The sequence below is a fragment of the Muscardinus avellanarius genome (assembly GCF_963383645.1).
Source record: "Muscardinus avellanarius genome assembly, chromosome: 14".
NCBI classification, from domain to species: Eukaryota; Metazoa; Chordata; class Mammalia; order Rodentia; family Gliridae; genus Muscardinus; species Muscardinus avellanarius.
In genome coordinates this window covers 7,875,543-7,895,520 of record NC_137800.1, presented here as the reverse complement: position 1 = coordinate 7,895,520, position 19,978 = coordinate 7,875,543, and the positions used below count along the sequence as shown (strand labels likewise).

The following is a 19,978-nucleotide window of genomic DNA, read 5'->3' as shown; positions in this document are numbered from 1 at the left end:
AATTTAAAAATTTTTTCACTTTTTCCCCCTTTTGGGTGTGTGTGGGGGAGGGTTCTGGGGATTGAACTCAAGGGCATTCTGCCTTCAAGCTCTACCTCAGCCCTCTTTTATTTTTTATTTTAAAACAAGGTCTCACTAAGTCGCTGGGGCTGATCTGAAATCCTCCTGTCTCAGCCTCTCAAGTACTGGGGTTACAGATATATGTCACCATGCCTGGATTTTAAAATCATTTTATATAGAATGTCTCTTCTGGGAAAATTACCTGCTTTACTAGTTTATTATTTTTTTTTCATTTACTTTATGAAAACAAATTAAATTTATGGTGAAGAAGTCTCTATACACAAAAGATGAGATGGGAGGTAATCTGTATTACTTTCCTCTTCCTTTGTTTTGTTAAGTTCACAGTTGCACATAGAAAAAATGTGGAATAACATGCATTTACGTAGTTCATTTGCTTACCTGAGAGAGTAGAGCGGGAGAGGGCAGCTTTAACCTAATTGCAGTGTTTGCTAAACAACTAATAAAGTATGTATTATGTAGGGTGAAAAGCTAAAAATTACATTAGTGTATCTTTATAGGCAGGTTATACAAACAATATAGAGGTGGGAATGTATGAAAAGTTTATCACTCTAAATTTATAGTGTGGGTTCTTGGTTATGTTTAAGCTTCTATTACCATATAATCTTAAGTATAAATTACATAAAATTATACATTCATAAAGTATGTACTTTATATACTTTTTCACTTATATCATGAGCATCTTTCCATATTGATAAAACAGAGAAAATTCTTATAAAAGGTGTAATTAAAATTTATCCTGTTACGTTATTTTTTCTGAAACTATATAGAGTTGTATCTTTGTTGTTGTTTTGTAGTTGGGATTGAACAACCAGGCGCATTCTACCTCTGAGCTAGACCCCCAGCCCTATTTTTTATATTTATTTATTTATTTATTTATTTATTGCAGTACTGAGAATTGAATCCAGGGGAATTCTACCTCCAAGCTACATCCCCGGCCCTATTTTTTATTCTTTATTTTGAAACAGGTTCTCACTAAGTTGTGGGAGGCTATACTAAATAGCTGAGATCCCATGTGTGCTGTGTTCTTGCTAACTCTGTATTGATGGCTTTTTATTTGGTTGACTTTTGTTTTTTGTTGTTATAGTTTTTTTTTTTTGTTTTGTTTGTTTTTTTTTTTTTTTATTACTGGGGATGGAACCCAGGGGCATTCAACCTCCAAGCTACACCCACAGCCCTATTTTTATTTTTATTCTTTATTTTGAAACAGGGTCTCACTGAGTTGCAAAGGGCCTCACTAAGCAGTAGGCTGTCTGCGAACCGCGATCCTCCGGTCTCAGCCTCCCAGATGCTGGGATTACAAGCGTGCGCCACCAAGCGCACTGTAGTTTGCCTTTTTAATAGCTTTTTGAAAACCTTTTTAAAAGCCTGCCACTACTTTGTGATGCAATACACTGTCATTTAATGTCCTTTTGGCTTCTCCCTCTAAAGCAATAGAACCTGGTAGCTTTGTAGCCTGCGGGCTCTGTAGTTTGCGTTATGTGTGATCTGACTGTGGGAAGAACATTTACTATTAGAACAACCTAACAGAACTCGTATATGTTTTTCTTAACAGACTTTCCCCAGATTTTCTGGTTTTGAGTTGTATGGTACCAATATAAAGAATTTATATAAAATAGAATTCATAGCATTTAGGAGGTGGAGACTAGAGGATGGCGGTGTGCGAACAGCCTCAGCTACTTAGGCCCTTCACAACTCAGTGAGACCCTGTTTCAAAAACTAAAAAGACTCAAAAATAGGGCTGGGAGAGTAGCTCGGAGGTAGAATTCCCTTGGGTTCCATCCCCAGTACCTCACACAAAAAAAGAATTCATGTAAAATTTTGTTGACATGAAAATCAGTCTTAATTTCATGGTAGTAAGTGGTTGTTTTCTTCAATCCTATGTAACAGCAATGTAAGAAATACCTAACATCCGATACCAGGCTTTGAAGAAGGCTTTGCTAAACACAGGTGACCGGTTATCTGGGATGACCCCCGTGCTCTTAGAACAGACCCGAAGCACCGTGTCTCATGGGCCTCAGGCTTCAGAAAACTGTTTCATTCTGCCCTTTGAAAGCAAAACATGTCTCCAGCCCAGGAACCTTGCTTGAAGTCTTTCTTAATACTCCACCCCCCCACTTTCTCAAATTTGCTTTAAACAAAGTTTTTTTTTTTTTTTTTTTAGTTTTTCAAATTCGTTTTTGTTTTTTTCTCTTATTGGTGCACTATAGCCTCACATCTCTAGGGCCTGCTTTTAGTGAATTAAACATGATTGCCGACCTCCTGCTTCCCCTGCTAGGAGCTGGGCCTCCTTCCTGGGCACCCCCTTCCTGCTGAGCTCCCCATCGTGTGGCACGGGCGGCATCCAGCAATGCCAGTCACCATAGTAATCCTCAGCAGGGCTGGACCTTGGTGACTGTCACAGCTGAGTGGTCTTTTGGAAAGCACCTCGTGGACTCAAAAGACAGTGGTTTTTCCCCCCAGAATTCTTTGCTTTTGCCAGATAAATACTGAATCACTCCGTTTTTAGAATAGCTCTAATGACCAGAAGGAACATCAGTTTTCATGGACACACCTTCTTATTTTCAGATGTGGAGGTTCTTTACAGGACTCCTGAGTGATAACAGAGAATGACTGCTTTCTGTTCTGCTTCATTAGTGGGGAAAAGTATGGGGAGAATGATTTTAGCTGCTGAGATCTCTTTAGAGGTCATATTGCCACATAAGTCTAAAAATCTGCCAATTTTTACTTCTCTGTACTCAGGATAGTAAGTCTAAAAAATGCCTAAATGAATTAAGAAATAAGCCAAAAAACATTGAAAATAGCCTTCTCAATGACTTTTTCTTTCCTAGCTTCTAAATCTTGTAATCAGTACCAGTAATGAGTAGAAAAACTTGCTGACTTGATTTTCCCTCCATGCATTATCTGTTAAAAATTCTAATATTCTATCCAGGCGTGGTGGCACATGCTTGTAATCCCAGTACTTGACAGGCTAAGACAGGAGGGTCCCAGGTTAGCAGCCAGCCTCCACAACTTAGCCAGGTCCTCAGCAACTCAGTGAGCCCCCGTTTCAAAATAAAAGAAATTAAAAAGGGCTGAGGGTGTAGCTAGGAGGTAGAATGCCCCTGGGTTCAATCCCCAATACTACTATTACTACTGTTGCTCAACGACTACTATTACACACACACACACACACACACACACACACACACACACACACACACACACAGTATTCTAAGCCAGCTGTGGATAAAGTGCAGTGGTGGTTGAAGGAGCCCACATGCAATCAACTTCTGACAAATAAGTCTTTCTTAGGAATCTCTTCCCTTATCTCCTATTCATAGACCTAGTCTGGAGATTAATTTTAGAGCCCCCTGTCAAGACTTGGTTCATAGAGTGCTTTGAGCGCTAGAGATCACTTCTGAGCACGTCCTAGCCAGTGCAGTCAGCCCACCGTTAAGGGGATGGCTCAAGTTGCAGCTTCCTCATGGAGAAACACAGAAAGCACCGCGACCCAGGCCCACAGGAGCCCCGTCGCCTGCCAAGCCAGTGCCCGACAGCTCTTTCTTTTTCCTCCCTAGGTATAAGCCAGAGCCGGATCTCCCATTGGCTGTTGCAACAGGGATCAGACCTGAGTGAACAGAAGAAAAGAGCATTTTACCGATGGTATCAGCTGGAGAAGACCAACCCTGGTAAATGTCACTTCCTTTTATTCGTTGCGTCTGCAGCAGGACAAGCGTGTTGATTATTTCAGTGAATCCGTGCGCTGGCTTGTCAGCAAGGTAGGTACCCACTTCGCTGTTGTTCCTTTATGCCGACAGCAGCAACAGCGAAAACCTTTATAACTGAAAACCCTAAGCCCTGATTGCAGCAATTTCTAGTTTATTATCTATTACTTTACAGTCTTTCCTCTAGGCCACGCCCTTGCTTCCAGGTTATGTGACACTCAGCAACGGTTTGAAAGATGTTCGTGCATGTCGGGGCTGGTGTTCTTCTCCCCAACTATAGGTACACACGGAAGGTTGCGTATCTCTCTGTTCTGGAGGAATCTTGTTTTGTTTAGTTGATGCCATACTGTGCTTAGTGACTTCTACTGATTTTTTCTAGTTCACACGGCCTGGGTAATGAATGTGTGTTGCATTTTCTTTCTAGTTCTCATGGCCTGGGTAATGAATGTGTGGGATTTAAGATGAGACTGTTCTTGATGATTCTCAGGAGCAGCAGTGGTGGGAAAGCAGAATGAAACCTTAAAGGAAAAGCAAATCACAAAACTTCTGATTCTGGACTTGTTGAGAATAAGGCAGCTTTCCCGCGAGGTACTTTGAACGAGTGCTCTATAAAGCAAAGGTGAAGTGGTGGGACTGTCAGTCTTCACATAGCACAGGAGATGGCCTTGGCTTGCTCTGCAGTGCAGCCGTATGACTGAGGTCTGTAGCTCCTGCCGTAAAGCCCTGCAGAGGCTACATGGCCGGTGGGACCATTGAATAATAATAGCGCTGGCTCTGAGATGGGAATAAGAGTGCCGTACAGGGCGCGTGCATGGGTGCGTGCGTGCGTGCACGTGTGTGCCTTATTGGGGAGTGAACCCAGGGGAATTCTATCTTTGAGCTATACCGCCATCCGTTTTACTTTCATTCTGAGACAGGGTCTCGCTAGGTTGCTAAGAGTCTCATTTCCTTTTGATCCTCCAATCTCAACCTTCCCAAGTACTGGGATTACAAGCATGCATTACCATACCCAGCTCAAGACTTTTTTTCCCCCAAAGATCACATTTTCTATCCAAAATCCCCAGACCAAACAAACAGAATAGACAATGTCAACCTCTCAGCAATGGTTAATTTCTTATTGGTGCATTGTAGTCATAAATGTTAATGGGGCACACGATGGTAGAGGCGTACGTGCACGCATCACTCACTTGGCTCTTCCTCCATTCCCACCCCCTCCCCTCACCCCTCCCTTCTCATGTTTGGCTTAGTGCGCAGTGAATTTTCAAAAAATTTATTCTTCCCCAGGATTTGTTTTGAAGTGTTTCAGATGTCCAGAGAACTTGAAAGCTTGGTACAACAAATGCCTGTTCACCTCCTTGTAGATTCAGCATCGTGAATAGTTTGCTGTATTTGCTTTGTCTCTATAAAATAAATGAATGCACATTACGATTTATTTGTATGTGTATTTAGCATTTGCCCCCCAAAGGATAAAAATAATTTCCTACATAGCTACAATCTCGATCATCAAACCTAAGAAAATTAACAAGTCTGTAATGGTATCTCTTAACTACTGAGGTGAGGCCCAGGTCCCTCGAGCGGTTTGACAGTCTGGGTGGTCTCAATGAGACAAGCTGTTCTTTGCATATGAAGATGTTAGGAGAAAGGGTATTAAGAAACCTGGGAAGTGCTCAGAAATTCATCAAGTCCCAAAGAGTAAGAATCTGACTAGTAGAAACGGAAACAGTTACAGTTGTTTATAGATGCTGAGTCTTTTGAGGAAAATCCTGACGTGGTACCTGCAGTCAGTTGGGCCAGCTTATATGACTAAAGAGCGTCCATGGTTGCCACTTCAGGGACCCAGAGCTAATCAATGCATAGCCCCACCCACCACCCTTTATAGGAATAATAAGGATGGAAAATAGATAGCAAGGACTGAAGGAAAATGGGTTTGGGGACAAAAATAAACTTTTATGGAGAGTTTGGGTAGGCAGGGACCTCCTTGGTGCCTGCTTACTAAAGCACAAAAGAATTTTCTTAGTAAATAATTTAATAGGTATTATAGAAAATTAGGTATAGACATTGTATGTTAGATTAAGAATAAGTTTAGTATGGGTTTGGTGGTTGTGTCAGAATAAGTTAATAAAATACCTAGTGGTTAAAATAGCAGATAAAATTAGCAGTTAATTTTAGAAGTGGGGACAGTAAGCCTAGCACTTAGTAGTTAAGGATAAGTTTGGTTAAAGCTTATTGTGTGTGATGGAGAGATCGGTCAGGCAGGGCCCCCCCTTTTTGGTGTTTCTGACCAAAACTCAAAAGAACTCAAGAAAATAAACTGTACACTTTGTATTTTGAAATACAAAACATAAAATGCTGTGTGCCCTTTAAGGATCTTTTATAATCTTCGTGTCCTTTCTAGTGGAAAAGCCCCCTGTATTTTCTGTATTTTCCGTTTAGCCTGGGTGTGAAGGTGCTCTGCAGCTATTCAGTTACATTGTCAGTGTGGTTAATATTACAATAGAATTCATCTTTGTGGCTAGGCAACCAGAATGAATTGATGGATTGTGTGATGTTAATTGGATAGTTTCGGGTATTTCTCCAGCCCCGGTGTGAGGATATGAGCTCATGGGGCAGGTGTGTGTTGAGGAATTTGTGTAAAAATATGTTTTGCCAAAAGTTGTTAATACCAAATGCTTCTGTGTAAAAGCATATAAAAATAAAGCATTGGCTCCGAATGGCAGAGCCACGCCTCCGGATCCTCCAAGACCGGCTCCCCCGTCCTTCAAGTGCCGCCTCTTCGCCCAACTTCAAGAACCCTGACTTGGCTGGAGCTGGTCTTTGGCACTAATCCATCATCACATTTTTGCAGTTGTTATAAAAATGTCTTTTGTAGCTCTTTTTTTTTTTTTTTTTTTTTTTTACTAGTAGTATCTGTTTTAGGTTGGCAAATTAGAAGACCACCTTAGTCTCTTAAACCTAATTACTTTAGGTTTAGTGACATAAAACTTTAAATCACATAAACTTTTCAAACCATGTAAACTTAGAGAATGTCTCACATTCCACATTTTTTTGAACTGTTTGCTTTTATTGTCAGATAACTTATTTCCTCATCTTCTGTCGTTCCTGTTCACTGGAAGTCAGAATTAAAGGCATCATTAGATTCAGATTGAATTTTTTGTCCAGAGTCCTTCATAAGTCAGGCATGGCGGCGTGTGTCTGCTGTCAGTACTTGGGAGGCTGACACAGGAGGATTGCAGGCTGAGGTGAGCCTCAGCAACTTGCTCTTTTAAATTGTATTTCCTATTTCAATTATCCTGGAGCCAGGGCTCACGCATTACTGAGAAATTCGAAGAAGGACTGAATGGGGAAATGGGCAAGGACCACCACATTCATTCAGCAGCTGCTCTCAGTTCTTTACAGCACTAGTGTCTTCTGAGAGTAGGTTCCCTTTACCATTTGCATTTACTTTTTAATGAAGGACGTTATTTTTTGTTTACCATCCAAATCCATGCTGAGCGTGGTGGCACATGCTTGTAATCTTAGTACTTGGGAGGCTGAGACAGGAGGATCCCAGGTTTACGGCCATCCCCAGAAATTTAGTGAGGATCTCCACAACTTAGTGAGAACCTGTTTCAAGATAAAATAAGTAAATAAGGCCGTGGGCGGGGGGGGGGGGGGCTGGAGCTCAGAGGTAGAATGCCCCTGGTTTTCATCCCCAGTACCCCCCCAAAAAAAATTAAATAAATGAAAATTCAAACTTGTACTGGTTCCTGTCAGTCAAGTTTTTTTTTCTATAGCATAATTTAAAAGCAGCTGAAAGGAAATGGCTAAGCGCAGAATTCTTAATTGGTAATTGTTTTTTATAGCTGAACATTAGCCGTTGGGATTTAAGTGTTTGCACTTTCATCTGTTTTCTTTTCTTTTTTTCTGGTGGTGCTGGGGATTGAACCCACAGGCAGTCTACTTCTGAGCGCCACCACAGACCTACTTTATTTTTTATTGTGAAACAAGGCCTCCCTAAGTTGCCGAGACTGGCTTCAAATGTGATGCTCCTGCCTCAGCCTCTCAAGTGCTAGAATTATAGGCATGGACCACCACACCTGTCTTGCATCTTCACCTGTGAGAGCCACGGTGGCATAAAATTCTTCCTGGATAAATATAGCCTTTGATTTTTACGAAGGATCAGTCTTATTTGTTCTTGCTCTAGGGATACTTTGAGGTACTGTTATGTTTGGATAAGCTGAACTGAAACAGGGTAGATAAGAGAGCTTATCTCTTCTTTTGGTCAGTAGTTGCTTATAGTGAATCATATTTTTCTTTGGAAATTATTAGAGATGATTAGAATCCATCTAAATGTCCTTCAGTTGAGAATGGGTAAATTATGGGATATCTGAACAATGGAATACTTTAAAATCTTAGAGTTATTTTTAAAGGTTTTAATATGAATTAAGCTTATATATGGTGATATGGAATTAGCAAAAGTAAGGTACAGAACAGAATGTATAGAAGATTACTGTGTTAGAGAGGAATACGTGCAATGCATATTTTCCCTATGTAAGTACAGAGGCTCTCTGGATAGTTCCTACATTACAAATTGGCAAGCAGAGCTCTGGAGGGGAGGACAGTGGGAGTTGCAGGAGTGGCAGAGAGACTGTTACGTGAATAAGCTCTGTATCTATCTCAATTTGTACTATCTACTTGTATTATATATTTGAAACATACCAGCCGGGCGTGGCGGCTCATTCTTAAAATCCCACTACTTGAGAAACTGAGATGGGAGGATCACAGATGGAAGTTCAATGCATGGTAACTTAGTGAGATTCTGTTTCAAAATAAAAAGCAAAAGAGGGTTGGGGTATAGCTCAGAGATGGACACCCCTGGGTTCAATCTCAAGTACCACTACCAAAACAAACAAAACACAGATATAAGGAAACCAGTAACAAAAAGAGCAATCACCCTTGTTAAATTCAAGATTTAAAAATACATAAACTCCATTTCACGTGATCCAGACCTGTTGCTTTTAAGAGGCAGTTTGATAGAAAATAAGGTTTGAGTGTTTTTTATTAATAGGTAATTCTTTCATGTCATAATTTTTTTTTTCTGTCTAGGACAAATAGCTTATCAAGGGATTTTTTTTTTCTTTGGTACCGGGGTTTGAACCCAGAGAAATTCTACTTCCGAGCAACACTCCTAGCCCTGTGTTTTTCTTCTCCGTTTTGAAGCAGGGCCTCACTAAGTTGTGAGGGCCTCCCAAGTAGCCGAGACTGGCCGGGACCTGTGACCTTGCTGTCTCAGCCTCCCAAGTGCTGATGACGAGCGTGCGCCGCCTCGCCTGGCTTATCAAGGAAATATTGATAGTAACATGCTCTTGTATATATTCTGAGGAGACAGTGTAAGATTACCAAAATTCACAAAACAAAAAATGATTTTTGTGTCTGTTTAAACATTTAGCAAACAAAATACATTTGTATATTCGGTTCCTCTTTTCTCAGCTTCAAAGCCTTTCTCTTTTGTACACCCTGAGTAAAGTTCGTGTTCTTAAACTTTTACTCTGGATCCATTTGTGTTTTCTTTTCTTTCTTTTTCCTTTTTTTTATGTTCTCTTTATGTGGATTCAGCAAGAAAGAGAACAGAATGGATATTTGGGTTATTTTTACGGACACTTCAATAGCTATAGATATAGTGTAGTTCTCTGACAAAACAGACTCTTCATCAGAATTTCCCAGCATAACCCAAAGCCTGCCAAAGCTTACAAATAAAGGAGACTGATAGAAGCTAATCAGACGCATTTGATCTGTTTCTCATGAAAACATTTACAAGAAAATGGCAATTTTTAAAAAAGAAGTGAGTGTTAAATTTAGCGATGGGTGACATCAAAAGGCCCCTTGATTTAGTCAAGTTGAGCTCAGTGATCTTTTCCCTGTCTAATTTAGACATCACTCCAGCAGACAGGGTTGGCTGAGTACCTCTTGGCTCATGGCACCCATTCTCCATACTTCCAAATGAAACAAAGTTTGCCAAGAGGTTGATGTCCTGGAGATCAGAGAAAATGCCCGTTCCTTCCTGTGTAGAATGTCACAGCTCAGAGAACCATGCATGTGACGTGGGAGGAAATGAGAAATGCCTCCGGGAGGAAGCTAGTTTTTGTGGATGGAGTAGTGAAGACATGTTCATAGTCGTTCTTTTTTTTTGGTGGTGGTGGTGCTGGGTGTTGAGCCTCCAAGCTTCACCACTGCCCCCTCTGCAGCCCAGCTTCATTTCCTTATTCTGAAACAGGATCTTTCTAGGTTGCTGAGAGTCTCAGTACTTCCTGAGGCTGTCCTCGAACCTGTGATCCTCTTGTCTCAGCCTCCCAAGTATTCCTCTACAGGCCTGCACTTCCACTGCCAGCTCGTTAGGATTCTTTTATTAGCTGATTGGTAAAGGCTTACCCAGCTATAACCCTGATATGATAATTACCATATATGCAAAGAGAACTTTTACCAAGATTTAAAAATCTATTAGTAAAATAGAAAGAGGATTTTTTTTCCTTGTGAGTTTAGATTTGCTCAATGAAAGTACAGAGTGTTGTTTTAAGGGGAGCTCCAATCGAGTGTAAACGACACAGGTAGCATAGTCTTCCTGTGAAGACCTCTGTATCTTGCTGCAGAGGAGTTCCCGCTGTCTTCACTGTTCTTACTTATGGGGTCTTGTATCTGTCGCAGTCAGTCATTTTGAGCTCACGCCTGGATCATGCATTGCTCCTCATCCTCTCTCCCCAGAGCGTCTGGAAGAAATCTGTGTTCACTGCCGTGCTTCCAGGGTGCTTCCTGTGCTATTTTTAAGAATTGCTACATTGAGGAAGATATGGAGCAAGAAAAAGAAATCTCACAGGCAGTGTGATATGTTTTAAATTAAGTATATTTGCTAGTGTGAAAGTATTCCATTTCTACCTTCTCTTTATAGATGATCTTGATTTCTTTCAAAGTAACCAGGCCACTACTTGTTCTTGCCCCCTTTCCTATTTTCTTTTCCTTGCTGATCAATTTCATTTTGTCTAAATTTTATTCTTATAAAAAATCTAGGCAAGCCGGGCGTGGTGGCACACACTTTTAATCCTGGTGCTTCAGAGGCGGAGACAGGGGGATCACGCAGGTTCGAAGCCAGCCTCGCTGGCTTAAGAGACCCTGTTTCCAAATAAAATATAAAATAGGAGTGTAGCCCGGAGGTAGAAAAAAAAAAGATCTAGGCAATACAGAATATTCTTTTTTAAAAAAGCTTAATAAACCTGGCATAGTGGCACATACCTGTAGTCCCAACACTTGAGAGGCTGAGACAGGAAGACAGTAGGTTCAAGGCATCCGTAGCAACTTAGTGAGACCCTATTTCAAATTTTAAAAGGATTGGAGATGCTGGGTGTGGTGGCGCACGCTTGTAATCCCCGCGCTTGGGAGGCTGAGACAGGAGGATCACACAGGTTCGAAGCCAGCCTCAGCTACTTAGGCTCTCAGCAATTTAGTGAGACTTATTTTCAGATAAAGTATAAAATAGGTCTGGGAGTATAGCCCAGAGGTAGAAAGCCTCTGGGTTTTACCCATACTACCACCAAAAAAAAAAAAAAGGTTGGGGATGCCAGGCATGAGGCTGGCCACAAACCTGCGATCCTCTTGTCTCCACCTCAGTATTTAGTGAGGCCTTCCACAACTTTGTAAGACCCTGTTTCAAGATAAAGAATAATAAAAAAAAAAATAGGATGGGAGTTAACTTAGAGGTAGAATCCCCCTGGATTCAATCACCAGTACTGCAAAAGAAAAAAAAAAAAAAAGATTGGGGGTGTAGCTCAGAGGTACAATGCCCCTGGGTTTATACATAGCTTAATAATATTAACAATAAATTCTAATACCAAGAAAGAACCATTATTTTTAGTTATTTCCTGCAATTCCTTGAATACATTAACAGTCATGTCTCCTGTGGGTTCGATGCCTTTACGTTCTGCTTACCCAGAGAGCATGCCCCAGCTACAAAGGTTAGGGCCAGTCAGGGTCACAGACCTGTTCCCATCCTCCACCCCAAACACTAATACTTTACCAGGGCCAGGCCTCGGATGAATGAGACGACCACTGCCTCATGCAGTCTGTTTCTGCTGCCAGGCTGACCAGCGTGGCTCTGTCAGAGACTTTGTGAGTCTAGCTACAGAATGAACTTCGTGTAATCTTCACTAGGTAGATCCCAGAGCTCTCGCCTTTCTAACCCTGCTTGCTTTGGGATGGGTAACAAAGACTCAGAAGCTCTCTAGCTCTCAAACTCCTGCTTCTGTCTAGACTTTATCAACTTGAAGTAGGCCCAGCCAAACCCCAGGGTATTTTGGCAGTATGGAACCCTTTTTCTTGAACTGTTTAAAAAGAAAGTCTCAGTTTAGTTTCTCAGGCGACAGGCCATATTTATAAGCTAGGGGTGGAGAATTCTTCTGTAAAGAGCCACGCGGCAGACATTTGAGGCTTTGGGGCCAAGTGCTCTCTGTGACAACTTAGCTCTTACAGTGCGAAACAGCCTTAGACAAATGTAAATGGATGAGTTTGGCCGCGTTCCAGTAAAATTTAAAAAAAAAATTGGCCCCCGTTTACCAATTCTTGTTGTATGACTCTCTAAGGCATTATATGATGACACACTTGATCATTTGAAAAAAGTTAACATTTACTTTTTATCACACGTGATAGAGAATTACCTATGTATTAAGGGCTGCGACACAAATTGAAACTATAAAGCTGTTTGGAATGATATTCAAACCCATTGGCCATAACAGAAAAGGCTGACAGATTGGACTGCATAAAAATTAAGATCACAGAGTATACCATAAAGAAAAACAAAGGACAAAGGGAAACTTAATAATTAGCAACTGGTGTGGTTTCTGTACATCAGTAAGATAAATACCCAAGGAAAATTGGCAAAAGATAAAAAAAAATACAATGATCAGAAAACAGGAGATGCTCATTCTTGCCAGTAGTGAAATTCCTATCTTAAAGGGAATGTATTGCTGCCAAATTTATATATTTGAATAAATTATACTTATACTCTGCAGTGGGTCAAGGACTGTGTGATGATTTGTATTATCTACTGTATTTATTTATTTGTACTAGGGATTGAAGCCAGGGATAGTCTACCTCAGAGCAACACCCCAGCCTTAAAAGGCAGGGAGGCCTCACTAAGTTGCTGAGGGCCTTGCTAAGTTGCTAAGGTTGGCCTTGAATCTGCATTTCTCCTGTCTCAGCATCCCAAGACTGGACTACAGGATGCACCCCTGTGCCTAGCTGAGTTACATATCGTTATAACAAGTTACTTCACCGTTTAGCAGCTTAACACAACAAAATTTTAATTTTTTCAGCTTCTGTAGATCAGGAACCTGGAGTGCTCAGGTTAAGTGGTGAGGTCACGCTATGAGCCAGGGCTGCAGTCCTGGGGACTGACTGGTCCACGGGCAGGGCCACTCACATGGCAGCCCCAGTTCCCGACTTTCTGTTGACCAGAGACAGCAATTCCTCGAGGTCCTCACTCTCCAGGCCTCAGGGTCCTCACACGTGGTGAGTGATGAGGGACGGAGCAGCCAAGACACACCACAGCGCCTTCTAGAATCCTGGGTGCCATGCCATACCCACATGCTACGTCGCACAGACCATGGCACAGTGTGGGAAGGGACAGCACAAAGGACGAACCTGGGACACAGGCCCTCTGGCCCAGGGAGGCTGGCTGCCTCGCGGCTGGACCAGGCTGTGTCTGGGCTGTGTCTCCCTGTCGGCAGGCCTCTGGAGCTCTCTGCATGATGTCTGCTGAGGCTGGGCTGCCCATGATGGCTTCTTTTCTTCAACTGTCTGGTGCCTGGGTTGAGTGGCAGTGGACCCTGGGGTTGGCTGGGCATTTTTCACTCCATGGGCCCTCTCCACAAACTAGCTTGGGTTTCATTACGACATCATGATCTCAGGTTGCTCCGACTTTTTTATGTGTGTGTGGTACTTGAGATTGGACTCGGATGCTCTACCACTGATTGGGTTTGTAATATGTGGCATAAATAGAGATGTCAAAGATGAGTCAGATTTTTAAGCCAAGCAATTTGAAGAATGAGTCTGTTTACTCAGACGGCAAGGCTTGCAGGACAACAAATTTGCAAAGGAAAATCAGGATTGTTTAAAATACTGAACATCTTGCTAGACGTGGTGGTGCATGCTTATAATCCCAGCATTTGGGAGGCTGAGACAGGAGGATTGCAGTTTGCAGACAGCCTCAGCTACTACTTACTGAGGCCCTGTGCAACTCAATGAAACCCTCTTTCAAAATGAAGAATAAAAAAAAAAAAATAGGGCTGGGGGTATAGCTTGGAGGTAGAATGCCCCGGGGTTCCATCCCTCATACCACACACACACAAAAAAAATACTGAGCATCTGTGTAAGAAGATATATATAAAAGCTAAGCACAATGGCTGTAATCTAAATACTTGAGACACTGAGATAGGAGAATCACAGATTCAAGGCCAATGCACGGTACTTAGACCCTGTTTCAAAATAAAAAATTTATTTATTTATTTATTTATTTATTTATTTATTTATTTATTTATTTATTGGTGGTACTGGGGTTCCTGGAAACCCTTCTACCTCCGGGCTACACTCCCAGACCTATTTTATATATTTTTAAAATTTGGAAACAGGTTCTCTCAAGCCAGCAAGGCCGGCTTCGAACCTGCACGATCCTCCTGTCTTTGCCTCCCAAGTGTGGGGATTACAAGTGTGCGCCACCACGCCTGGCTCAAAATAAAAATTTTAAAAAGGGCTGGAGATGTAGCTCAGAGGTAGATTGCCCCTGGGTTCAACCCCTCATATCATATTTTATTTTATCTTGTGGTTCGAAGTTGCTGAGAGCTTCCTTAGTAGCTAGGGCTGGCTGTGAAACAGTATCTCTCTAGATTGATGAGTGTCTCACTACTTGCAGAGGCTATGCTCAAATCTGCGATCCTCCTGTCTCAGCCTCCCAAGTTCTGGGATTACAAACTTGTGCCACCACTCCTAGCTCTATTTTTTTATTTATTGTTTTGAAACAGGGTTTCACTAAGTTGCTGAGGGCCTCACTAAGTTGCTGAGGCTGGCCACAAACCTGTGATCCTCCTGTCTCAACCTTACTTTTTTTTATTTTGAAACAGGATTTCTCTGGGTCGCTGCAAGCCTCACTAAGTTATTGGGGCTCATCTCAAACTTGCGATCCTCTTCTCCTCAGCCTTCCAAGTGCTGGGATTGTAGGTGTGTGCCACCATGCCCGGCTCTCGAGTCCTTTAAATGGTAATGTTGGTCCTGAGCATCTAGAATATATTGATCCAAAAGATTACCACTGTCCATTAGGAACTTGGAGAGAGGCGTTTCAGAGGAGGTACACTGGTGACGTTGTTAATAAGACCTAGTCCGTTCTTCCCTGTTCCATAAGGAGGCAGAGTTTGTGCTTCGTTTTGAAAAATACTATAAAAAAAGATAATCGACAAATGACCTAGTGGTAAGAATGACATTTTAAAATAGCTAATGAAGGACATTTTAAGGAAGAGATTATTACCTTCTCAGATATTTATTTTTTGGTCAAGTTTTTAAGATGTATTTTTATCAACTATATTGACCTGCAAGTTTCAATGGAAGGACAAATGTTTATTTTACTCAAAATTCATTGATTTTGTTTTCATGATATATTTGTCATACTGATTTTAATAAATTACAAGACATTTGCTAAAAATGTCTTGTTTATTTCAGGGGCTACACTAAGTATGAGACCAGCCCCCATTCCAGTAGAGGACCCCGAATGGAGACAAACGCCTCCTCCAGTCTCTGCCACGTCTGGGACCTTCCGGCTGCGGCGAGGGAGTCGGTTTACCTGGAGGAAGGAGTGCCTGGCTGTCATGGAGAGGTACATGCCTCCTTTTCCAATGAGAGATTTCCCAAACTCAGGAAAGGTAAAAGCTTTCAGACAGATCAGGACAGACTTCATTCCCGGCAAGTAGTTTGGGATCTTGGTTCTACCTCTGAAAGTATTTTGGAGTGTTGTTATAAATGCCATTGAAGGAAGACGATGTTCGCATTGAGAACCCATGCAGCTGGAGTTGGCAACTAGCAGTTTATGTTACCTGTCATTTCATAGCGTCCTCAGTAACTTAAGAAACTTTAAAGATATATTTTTTAGCTTATATTTTGGAAAAAATCTTTGAAATTCTCATTTTCATAAAAAATGTTGAATAATTGTACAGGAGGGCCACTGAAATTTAGGTTTCTTCAATAAGGAGGATGGTCTAGGTCTAAATGAGCTTAGTCTCAAAAGTTAGAAAAGACTTGTGTTTTACTTTGAGAAATGGTATTAACACCTGATTGCAAAATGTTTACTGTATTTAGCATAGATCCTCTAGTGTGGTTACGCTTTTAGTCACCTGCCTATAAGAATATCTATAGCTGGGTGTAGTGGTACGTGCCTGTAATTCCAGGACTTTGGAGGCTGGGACAGGAGTATCACAGGTTTGAGGATAGCCTCCCCAACCTAGGGAGACCCTGTTTCAAATAAAAAATAAAATAGGTCTGGGATGTAGCTCAGAGGTAGAATGGCCCTGGGTCTGATCCTCAGTACAAAAAAATTAATAAGTACATAGTAATCACATAGGTGTCTGTGTAATTTTGTTTTGATGGAGCAGTGTATATGCAGTAAGGCGATCATTTCCCAGCTGTACGTTTTCCATATATCTCATCTGGCCAGTAGAGTGGTGGACTAGACAGAGTTTTTGACTTACAGTCAGAGGACCTGGAACCTGATTAACTCTGTTCAGGTCTCAAACTCTGAACTGTAACGTCCTTGTGTCTAAGACAGAGTTTTTCAGCAGCCAGTCTGCCATTTAGGACTTTTGCCATCTCTTTTCTTGCTTACTTTATGATTATTTTTCAGCTCATTAACATCCCTACCTGCAAGAGAGAGAGAGATTTACAGTGTTGAAATTCAGACCATGTTTTTGTTCTTGTGATATAGGTAAAATTATTGGGTTTGTTTAAAAAGAAGGTTGGATCCACTAGTCAGAATGAGACCATAGCTTCTCCATTGATGTTATCATTTATTCCTTTCCTTGCCCTCTTTATTATACATAAGAGTTAAAACTATTTATTGGCCAGGCGCGGTGGCGCACACTTGTAATCCCAGTACTTGGGAGGCTGAGACAGGAGAATCGCATGGGTTCAAAGCCAGCCTTAACTACTTAGTGAGGCTCTCAGCACCTTAGTGAGACCCTGTTTCCAAATGAAAGTATAAAAATATGTCTGGGAGTGTATCCTGGAGGTAGAAGGTTCCTGAGTTCCATCCCCGGTACCACAAAAACAAAAACAAAAACAAAACAAAAAAACTACTTATTGAATAATGAATCTTTATATGCTCCAGGGGTTAAAGTGAAAGATTGAGACTATTGTCCTGGAGTTCTGATGTTTGCAGTCTGCTCTATTTTTATCACCTGGAAATGTTGATTATTTTTGAAAATGTCTTTGGAACTTACTGCATCGCAGAGGGGAGTTAAAATAATATGTAAGCCAGACATGATGGCACATGCTTGTAATCCCAGTACTCGGGAGGCTAAGACAGGAGGATCGAGGTTCCGACCCAGCCGTGGCAACTTAGCGAGGCGCTCAGCAACCTAGAGGACCCTGTTACCAAATAAGAAATAAAATTGGGCTGGAGGTGTGCCTTGGAGGTAGAATGCCTCTGTGTGCAATCGTCTGGGTTCAGTACCAAAAAATAAAAAATAATAATATCCAACTTAGATTATTTAGTGTTGTATGTTTTTCTCCGGATAACAAAATAAACTTTGGTATTGGCTTCTAGATGGTGTAAGTTTTAATTGGGCTGTTGACTTAGCCATTTAATTTTTATGACGATACCAGTATGCATTCATTACATGTCAATGTGAGAAAGAATTAACTTTAAAATTGATAATACTAAAATTATTGATAGTATTCATAATATATTTTCATAATTAAACCTCAGAGATGTGGGATTTCTATTATTTTTTCTCCCAGAGCAAAAACTAGCTAGAGGCACACTAATTATAGTTAAAAAAAATATTGAACTATCACCCAGTGTAAGGCTCTCCTTTAGTTTTATTTTACACTTTTTAACCTTAAGTAAGTGTCTTAAGCCAGGAATTGGTCATCTTTCACTATCATCTTACCTGGCACAACTAGAAAGAAGGGTTGGTGTGTATTCTAACAGTTGCAAAAACACAGAAGACTTTCAAACCACTTAATAGCAGGAGTACGGAGGGTCACAGTATGATTTCCATTCTGTGAAACTGTTTGTTTTCTAAAACAGAATCTGAAACCCCCTAGGCTTAGAGTAGCACATGCTTTTTGCTTAGCCTGAACGGGTAAGTACATACACACAGACTATAAAACCAGCCAAGTAAGCTTTCCTCAGATATGTTAGTATAAGATAAAAGTTAAAAAATTCCATCTTTACACTATACACCAAGATAAATTTCAGGGAATCAGAAAAGTAAGGCCGTATGTATATGGCATATCCTGGAAACTGGAAAAATGTCTAACTGTGACTCGAAACCCAAAAGCAGTAAGGGAAAAGACTGATAAACGTGATTATATAAAAGAAAAGCTTTAGGGGTGAAAGCTAAACACAAGTAAACAGACAGATGAGGAATCATATGTGACTCTTATCACCTGTAATACATTAGAAAGACCTCTTAAAAAGAGAAGAGTAAGGCCATAGAAAAATGGACTAAATGCTGGACATGGTGATGCATGCTTGTAATCCCAGGACTTGAAATACTGAGACAGGAGGGAGGATCACAGGTTTTTGGCCAGCCTCAGCAACATAGTGAGGCCTTCGCAAGGTAGACCCTGTTTCAAAAATAAAACTAAATAAATAAGGGTTGGGGGTATAGTCTGGAGGTAGAATGCCCCTGGGTTTAATCCCCAGTATGAGTGAGTAAGTAACTAAGTAAGTAAGTAAGTAAGTAAATAAATAAATAAATAAATAAATAAATAAATAAATAAATAGGTCTGGGGGTGTAGCTCAGAGGTTAGAATGTCCCTGGGTTCAATTCTCAGTAGTGCATGCACGCGCACACATGTACACACACCCACACCACTTGACTGTTGGCTACAGTTGTTGTCAGTGGTAAGAGTGCTTGCCTAGCATGCCAAAGGCCCTGGGGTTGATTCCCATGAACACATGTGTGTACATGCCTAGTTGACTATAAATGTGAAGGTATATTTCTCTTGTTTTGTGGTACTAGAAATTGAACCCATTGTGATTCTACACTTCTACACCCCTGGATGGCCACCCTTTTTTTTTAGCAACACAGTCTTGCTAGTTATCCCATGCTGGGTAAAGGTATATTTCTGTCAGTTCTACCCCACTGACCCATGTGACTATCCTAATAACATACCACATTGTTATGATTACTGTAGCATTATAGTAAATTTGAAATAGGAAGTGTGAGTTCCACTTTGCCCTTCTTTTTAAGATTGTTTAAGCTGTTTTGAGTCCCTTAATTTCCATATGAATTTTAGCATTATCTTGGCAATCTATCTAAAAAAGCCAGCCAGATGGTATGTGAATATATACCACGTTCATGGAGCCAAGGGGAAGTAAATGTAAAATATATATTATAGCCGGGCGTGGTGGCGCATGCTTGTAATCCCCACGCTTGGGAGGCAGAGACAGGAGGATCATGCGGGTTCGAAGCCAGCCACACACGCTGGCTTAGGAGACCCTGTTTCCAAATAAAAATGTAAAAATAGGTCTGGGAGTGTAGCCCGGAGGTAGAAGGGCTTCCAGGAACCCTAGTACCACAAAATAAATAAATAAATAAATAAATAATATATATATATGTATATATGTATATATATATATATATGTGTGTGTGTGTGTATATATATATTATAGTATTTTCTTTCATAAATTTAAGGCAGTAATAGCTTACATTCAAATAGCCTTTAGGTAGTATATAATTATTGTCCTTACTGATACCTAAAAGAAATTGATCTTATTTAATCTTCACAGATCTGCACTGTAGGTATTTTACATATAAAATAATCAGGAAAACTGACCATAGTGGCACAAGACTGTAATACCAGTACTTGGGAGGCTAAGACCGGAGGATTACAGGTCCAAGAATAGCCTGATTAAGTAGTGAGGCTCTCATCAACCTAGCAAGACCGTGTTTCAAAAA

General features: G+C 40.9%; 1 protein-coding gene across 6 annotated transcripts in view; it reads left to right on the top strand.

Moving 5' to 3' along the window:
• The window catches only part of HMBOX1 (homeobox containing 1), a gene marked incomplete at both ends in the record, with an annotated part of 91,421 nt that overhangs the window by 41,929 nt on the left and 29,514 nt on the right, over positions 1 to 19,978 (top strand). For all 6 annotated transcript variants that reach the window (XM_080710439.1, XM_080710436.1, XM_080710438.1 and 3 more), the window contains 2 exons: positions 3,639 to 3,749; positions 15,519 to 15,672. In XM_080710439.1, the coding sequence (XP_080566565.1) occupies positions 3,639 to 3,749; positions 15,519 to 15,672 (265 nt within the window). The remainder of the gene's footprint in view (positions 1 to 3,638; positions 3,750 to 15,518; positions 15,673 to 19,978) is intronic.